The following is an 8,126-nucleotide window of genomic DNA, read 5'->3' as shown; positions in this document are numbered from 1 at the left end:
AAAAAAAAAAAAAGAGATAGAATTAAAATTAAAGGAATGATATTTTCACGTCTAACGGCAAGTGAGACTGAGCGAGCGAGCGAACGAGCGAAAGGCAGAACGTGAGAAAGAGAGAGCAATCGCGTTCATGATTATGACACGAATATTCTCACATACTTTCCACAGAATACGAGGACACACGGCAGGCACACACGACACTGCGCGAACGAAAATTAACGAAACCGAAGGAACAAATCGAGGAGAGAAAAGAAGATAGGGACGAGGGGGTTCAGGTTGTAGAGATCGAGGAAATTGAGGAAACCGAAACCGGGAGGAAGAAGAAAAAGGATGTGGAAGAGATTGAGGAAGAAATCGAGACAATTATCGTTGAGACAGACTCGAAGCGCAAACTGGCTCAGAAACAAAAGAAACGCGTGGATGTGGAAGAAGAAGAGATCATAGAAAAAGAGAGAAAAGAATTGATACCTAAAAGACCTCGTATTGGACGAGATGAGGTTGAAATGGAAGAAATCGAAGAGTTCGAGATAAAGGAAGACAGATCTGTGCCTTCCCTCATATTAAATGTTCCTAGCCAACGTCATCAGATAATACCTTTGGATCGTACTATCGAGCAAGCACTTGATAAACCGGAATTGGAAAAAGCTAAACTAACAATGGACACCATTACGCCGTTAACCGAGCATTTGATTCCTATTCAGGAGAAAGAAATCGATGATATTAGCCAAATTAAACTCATAGAACGAAAAGCATCCTTGTCCATTTCGCCAATGGAACCTTACTCCATCACGGAAACAACCGTCCAAGCTTCTACTGGCGAATTCGTGGGTACTTTCAAACCTACATTCTACGAAGCGACACGTGGTATCGTGCCATCCGAAAGTCTGGTAGTCAGCGAAACTCTGGCCAACGATGCTGGATTATCCAGTTTAACCATTAATAAACAGGAAATCAGTAAAACTGCAGACGTTAGTGTGACTCTTCAGGAAGCCACGACTGTTTATGAAACCATGGTAAGTCAAAAGGAAGCTCCAACGGAAGATTTCGTGTCACCATCGACTGTCAGAGCAGAAGACACTATCCTTCCTCAAATAGGATTGTCTGTGTACGAGATTCAGGAAGGATTAACGGAAGATAAATTAGAACCCTTGAAGACTTTACCGACTAAGCCTAGAGTGAATGTCACTGCGGTTGAACCATTGCTCGTGGAAGAGGTTAGAGCAGAGGACAAACCAGGAAAGTATTATCCAGAACTTGTAGTTCCGACAGAGGTCGCTACTGAGACCGTAATTCCTCAACGACAACGAGTGACTGAGGAAATGCACGCACCTGAAAAGGAAGGCATGTATGTTCCAGGAAGATTACCACCTAGTCAGAAAGCACAAGTTGGAATATCTTATGGAAACGAAACTGCTATAGTTCAGCAAAATATCGTACAGGAAAGCGAAGGAGTATTTATTTCAGAAAGAAAAACTGACACTTTTGAAGCTACGCCCAATGTCACTGTACTTGAAGGAGTTTCCGTGTCCACAGTTCAAACTCAAGATACAGAAAGCGACTTGACAATTGAAGAGATGAAGAAGGCAGTGGCTGATTTGAATATTATTGAGATCACATCAGCAGTGACGAGTGAAACTGTGCCATCTGAGAAAGAGAAAGAATATCAACTCGGAGACAAACCAGCTATCAAAACGGCTGAAATGTCTATTTCCTTGTTGGAAATTGGTTCCATCGCGAGCACTATCATTCAAGAGTCTGAAGGAATATATCATCCTGATCAGAAACCAACCAAAGTATTGGCAGAAACTTCTATCAAACCTGAAGAATATGTGCAGATATCTGAGATTCAAACAGCGGATTATCCATCTGATTTTAAGGAAGAATTGAAATACGTGCAAGAAAGTGGAACAATTGCTGTACAATTAATAGAGGCTAAAATGATTCAAGAAACTATGACCCATGATCGTGAAGCAAAGATGGAGGAATTAGTAAAACCAGAAGAACGTGTTGTAGATACAAGCTACGATGCAATTAAAAGTGTCGAAGTATTCCAAACTACATCCATAGAGAAGGAAGCTGATCTAAAGATCTTCGAAATGCCAGAATCTCATCGTGGAAAGGCAGTACCAACTCATCCTATTGTTTCATTGGAGATCGAAATGACTCAACCGGAAGATAATTTAGGCATGATAAAAAAGGAAATTCCATCATCTGGTATCGCTAAAATAGAACCTATTGCTTTGCAAGAAACCATAATAGGTGAAACTGTGATCGTTGAAGACGTAGCACCGGTTCAAAAAGACAAAGTTCCTGAATTCAAGATGGCCGAAGTGATAATGAATGAGATTGAAAGTTTACGCACCACAATGGTGATAGCTAGCGAGAAAGAAGCTGAATATACTGAGATTTCTGAAGTGAAAGGAGCTTATGCTACTACAGAATTTACTACACAGGTGGCGCCAGTATTCGAAGAAGTTAGAACTCATTCACCGACAGAAGAATATATCTCGGAAGAGAAACCAATCTCCAGTGTGGCTCAACCATCGCACGTTCCATTGGAAAGTGTAACAATTGCTATGCAAGAATTGGCAGAAAAGGAAGATTTGTACACAACTGAAATACAGCCAAATAAGAAAACTGCGATTGTCGAATTGACCGAGCCTATACCCGGTCCAATTATTCTTGAAGTTATTTCTCATGATCGTGAGAATATATACAGTCCTGATGTAAAACCACAAGATTATACCGCTGAAACTTTAATATCTGGTCATAAAGTTGCATTAAAATATGAGACTTTGGTGGAACAAAGTACTGCTAACATGAGCATCGATAAACCGAAATCAAAAAAGGCCATACCACAACGAGATGCTTTGGAAGAATTGATTGTGACAGAAACAACTATTGCCGAGACTGAAAAGACCAGAGAAACAGATATTTTTCCAACTATCCAAAATGCAGAGATTGAAATTCAATCGAAAACCGAAAAATTAACCGTGATCGAGGTGACAAGTATCCAGGAAGAAGAAAAATTAGAAATAGAGAAGATACCAAAAGAAAGAAAAGTTGTACTGGGTATCACTGAAGGACACGAGGTAGCTGAAATGCAGGAGACTGTTCTAGCAAGTAATATTAAAATTTTAAAGGAAGAAAAAATCAAAGAAGAGCACGCTAATCAACAACAAAGTGGATTAGAAGTTGTAGAGCAGACAGAAATATCAATCTCTGAGAAAGAGTCTCCTCTTCAAGAAGACGTGAGACCTGATATCAAAAACGTTGAAGTTACATTCCAAGAAGGGGAGGGTGTTGTGGTAGATATGACGCATCCTGAGGATAAAGAGGGAATATTCACTCAAGAAGAAAAGCCAAAAAGTGTAGAAGCTACAGTAGATATCATCACGCAAGGAGTAGCATCCAAATTTGAAATTTTGAGTGACACAGGCTTGAGTGATTTGCCGCATGAAACAGTTCAAGAGATAAAACCTAAAACTACAATATTACCTATCGAAGCTGCAATTGCTGAAGAAGTACAGACGAGAGAAACAGAGGCACCATTCAGTAAGATTAAACCTAACGATAAGAAAGCGAATCTCGAGTTTGTGACAGGCGAAGGTTTGATTATTTCAGCGATTACAACTGAAGATAAGGAGAGTCTACTTCCAGAAACTGAAAAACCGAAAACCAAATCCGCCAGTTTCGACATTCCAACGCATTTAGTAGCTCAGACCATCGAGACTACTACTACAGACAATGTAGGCGAGTTTAAACGAGAAGAAATGCATACAGTTACAGCTACAACTGATCATATCACATTCCGCAGTGTGATTACATCTGAAACAGCTACTGGTGATCTTGAAAAATCAATGGAAGACTTCGTTCAACCAGACAAAAAAATGGTCAATGTTTCTTTTCAGGAGGAAGAAGGAATAACAGTTATTGAAACAATTGCATCAGATAAAGAAAAAGAGTACTTCAAAAAGCTAGAAATACAAGAAGAACAGGCTACTGCAAGCTTTGATGCGCATAAAGTTGCACAATTAACAGAAATCAATCCAGCTGCTATTTCTAAAGATTTAACTGTACCTGCTCCAATCACAGTAGCTGCCAAGGAAGAACGATTACCATTTGAAAGTATCGTTCAAACAGAAACCATCGTATCTGAAACTGAGAAGGAATTCAAGAATAAACCTGTAATCACTAATAAAGCAGAGGTTTCTGTCAATGAAATCATCAGTGCAACGACTACTACTGAGATTCTAGGTGATAAAGAAGATATTCTTCAGATATCTGAGAAACCATCTGAGAAACAAGCTAGTGTACAATTCGCTGGACACGTGATTGCGGAAAAGACAGAAGTGACTGTCGATTCCAGTGCTGGTAAATTGGAAAAAGTAAAACCGGTCTCCGCATTAGCAGTGCCATCTAGCATTCCTTTGGAAGCTGTGATCAGCTCGGAAATTCAACCAACTGAAGTTGAAGGACCGTTTATCAAAGACAAAAAACCATTAAAAGCTCTAGCAGACTTATCTGTAGTAGAAGAGCAAAGTATAGAAGTGTCAACCGTGATCTTGGAAGATAAAGAGGAAGAATACAAGTCTAAAAATTTACCAGAGATAAAGACTGCTGGAAAGAACCTGGTTTCTGGTCATATGGTAGCCGAAACGACTATGCAGATTGTAGATTTCAGCACTGGAGAATTCATTCAAGAAAAGCCATCAGGTGCTATTGCTGTATCAGAACATGTTCCATTCATTTCATTAATAGAATCTCAACCAATTATACAGGAAAGCGAGGACAAATTCATATCAGGTCAATTACCAGAAAACAAGACCGCCATTATAGATCTTGAAGAGAGTAAAAAAATCGTAACTGTGTCTCAAATAACTCCAGCAGATAAAGAATCTTTATACATTTCTGAAGAACAGCCGTCAAAGCATGCAGCCTCGATTGGATTAGACACCACCCATGGAATTGCTGAAACAACTACCATCTCCGTAGAAGATTCAATAAGTGAAGTGAAATTAGAGAAACCAGACATCAAAAAAGCACAAACCAGTCAAGAACTATATCAAAGCTTACTGGTCACGCAAGACATCATTCAAGATCGAGAAAATACCTTCGAAGGAAAGTTTAAGCCAACTATTCAAAAGGTAGAAGTATCTATCGAAGAAGGCAAACATGTGACTAGTGTCATCGAAGTTAGCGCAGCCGATAAAGAAGAGATATTAAAGACAATCCAAGAAGAAAGAATAAGATCAGTAATGCCGATTATTGTCTCTGGACACGAAGTAGCGGAAAGATCTGAAATTATACCACATTTGAGTACTAAAGAAATGGACATCATTAAACCTACTACAGCCACTGCACAAGTAGGTCAAAAACCATTCGAAACGATCGAGATGACAGAACAAGTGCTGGCAGAAAAAGAAGTAGACAAGATCGAGGAAATATCACTGCAGAAGACTAGTGCTCGAATCGCCATAGACGAAAACAGATTTATCGCTATCACAGAAGCGACCACAGCACAAGATGTCGAAGCTGAACTGTCAATAATTAAGAAACCTCGAGAAGAAATAGCAAAATCATCGATGGAGGGTAAAGAAGTTGCTGAACAAATGGAGGTAAGTCTCAGAGAAGGATTGGGAGACTTACCTGTAACACCACGACCAACAACATTCGAAGCTCATTCAACGCAGACTACATTGGAAAGCGTTGATATCAGTGAGACTGTTCCGCAAGAACATAGCACAATATTCGAGGAGAAAATGAAGATGGACGAACGAAGTGCGAAAGTGAGCTTCGTTGAAGGAAAGAGTGTCAATATTTCTCACGTTATTTCTCAAGACAAGGAAGACACAATGATTATACAAAAACGTGAAGAGAGCACAGCGGAAATGACTTTAACAAAGGTTGGAATGGATGTAGCACAAAAAGCTCAGGTATTTATTGAACAGAGCACTGGATTGGTTCAGCCGTTCGAGAAATATGAGGTTCAAGCTCATCATAAACAGGATGCTCTAGAACCAATTATTGTGGAAGAAATCCCAAGCGCAGAAAGTGAAGGAGTTTTTGACAAATATCCAAGAACAGTTTTCTCTACAGCGATGCAGACGTTCGAACAAGGTCATGGAATATCGATAACAGAAGTTACTTCAGCGGAAGCGGAGTCTGTACTGAAAGAAAAGAAACTGGATACTTCGCAGACAGCTAATAGTACTCTTATCATGGAACGTAATATCGTTGAAACAACTATGATCGAATCTCAAATTAGCATACCAGATAAGATAGAACAAGTAAGCATGAAACCTCAAGTAGCTATTCCTGAACAAGACACTTTCGAAAGCATCATAGTGAATGAGAACATAGTGGAAGAAAGCGAGCGCACATTCGAAGGTGTATTCAAACCTCAAACTCAAAAAGCAGATATCGATATACAAAAAGTGACATCTCTTCAAGTGTCAGAGACTATCACGGAAGACAAGGAAAGTGTTTTCGATGTGGTACCTAAACGAGAAGAGGTCAAAGCTATCCAGGACATCAGTTTGCATGAAACCGTGATTGGATCTTTAGTAGAAAGTATTCAGAATATTCAGGAAATTCACGAGGAGAAACGGATATCATCTCAAGCTACGATGGCTCAAACTATGATAGAAACAGCTGTAAAAATAGAGACAACTGTTGGCGAAAAAGAAGACACATTTGAAGGAAAAGATTTTAAACTTGAACAGCAAAAAGGCAAACCTCAAATGGAAGGACTTAGCACTGTCATTGTTACGGAAATTGTTTCTAATGAAATTGAAGATATTTTACCAGCAACAATTACTCCCAAAGAACAACAGGCTCAGCCTAGTCTTACAGGCAGAGAAATTCCGGAAATAACACAAGTGATTGCTGCATCGACTACTGAAGAATTCGAAAAAGTAACTCAATTGAAAAAACAGCAAGGCAAGGTAGAAATGGAAGAGATGTCTTCCGTCACAATTTTTGAAGTAATTTCTAATGAAACCGAAGATATATTTGCTTTGAAAACCACGCCTAAAGATCAAAAAGCAAACTTTAATATTTTAGGCCGTGAAATCGCAGAAACATCTCAAATAACCACTATAACGGAAACAGAAGACCTTACATTGAAGAGACCCGAAGAACAAAAGGGAAAACCTAAATTAGACGAACTGATACCTCTTACAATTTCACATGTGGTATCTGAAGAAGCAGAAGAAACATTGCTAATGGTTGAAGTTCCAAAAGAGAAGACAGCTCAGCCAAGTTTGACCGGAAGAGATGTTGCAGAGATCATGCAAGTATTGGCTGTTGCTAGTGCTGAGGAACTCGTAGCATCCAAAGCTCCGGAAGAACAGAAAGGTAAGCTACAAGTGGAGGAATTGGCATCTTTAACTGTCTCGCAAATGGTTTCTCAAGAAGCGGAGGAAACATTGCCTACACCAGAAATACCGGTCGAAAGAGAAGCCCAACCCAGCTTAATAAGCAGAGACGTAGCACAAATGATGGAAATATTAACTATGGCAAATATCGACACTTTAGCTGAAGATAAAAAGCCTGGAGAACAGAAAGGTGTTCCTGGATTGGAGGAATTTGTTCCTTTATCCGTGTCGCAGACGATTTTCACAGAAACGGAGGATGTGTTAGTCAGTCCTGAAGTACCGACAGAAAAAATTGCTCAGTCGAGTTTGACTGGTCACGATGTGGCACAGACAACTCAGATATTAACTATGATCGCTGCTGAAGAATTAATAGCTGATCGTACACCAGAAAAACAAAAAGGAAAACCAAATATAGAAGAATTGACATCCGTTATGGTTTCTCAAACAGTATCTCATGAAACTGAAGAGACATTGGAGAAACATGTAGCTCCAAGTGCAGCGACAGCTAAGACTGCATTATTCGGAAGAGAGATTGCTGAAACTAGTCAAGTTCTTACAGTGACTAGCGTAGAAGAATTGCATAAACCTGTTTTACCAGAGCAACAGAAAGGAAAACCAAATATAGAAGAATTGACTTCTATCACAATTTCTCAGACGATATCTCACGAGACTGAAGAAACTTTAGAGAAACAGATAGCTCCAAGTACAGCGATTGCTAAACCTGCACTGACAGGTAGAGAAGTCGCTGAA

At 39.6% G+C, this 8,126-nt stretch overlaps 1 protein-coding gene across 1 annotated transcript; it reads left to right on the top strand.

Annotated features, from left to right (window-relative positions):
• Positions 1-6: 6 nt before the first annotated feature.
• LOC102670785 lies at positions 7-8,120 on the top strand (the record flags this gene model as incomplete). The annotated part of the gene is made up of 2 exons (XM_006625195.2): positions 7-7,859; positions 8,070-8,120. Coding segments are annotated over exons 1-2 (7,410 nt in total), but the record flags the coding sequence as incomplete, so codon positions are not given.
• Positions 8,121-8,126: the final 6 nt, after the last annotated feature.

This window comes from Apis dorsata, unplaced genomic scaffold, assembly GCF_000469605.1.
Source record: "Apis dorsata unplaced genomic scaffold, Apis dorsata 1.3 scaffold_51383, whole genome shotgun sequence".
Classification (NCBI taxonomy): Eukaryota; Metazoa; Arthropoda; class Insecta; order Hymenoptera; family Apidae; genus Apis; species Apis dorsata.
Note: the sequence above shows the minus strand (reverse complement) of the source record. Positions and strands in the feature narration are given on the sequence as shown.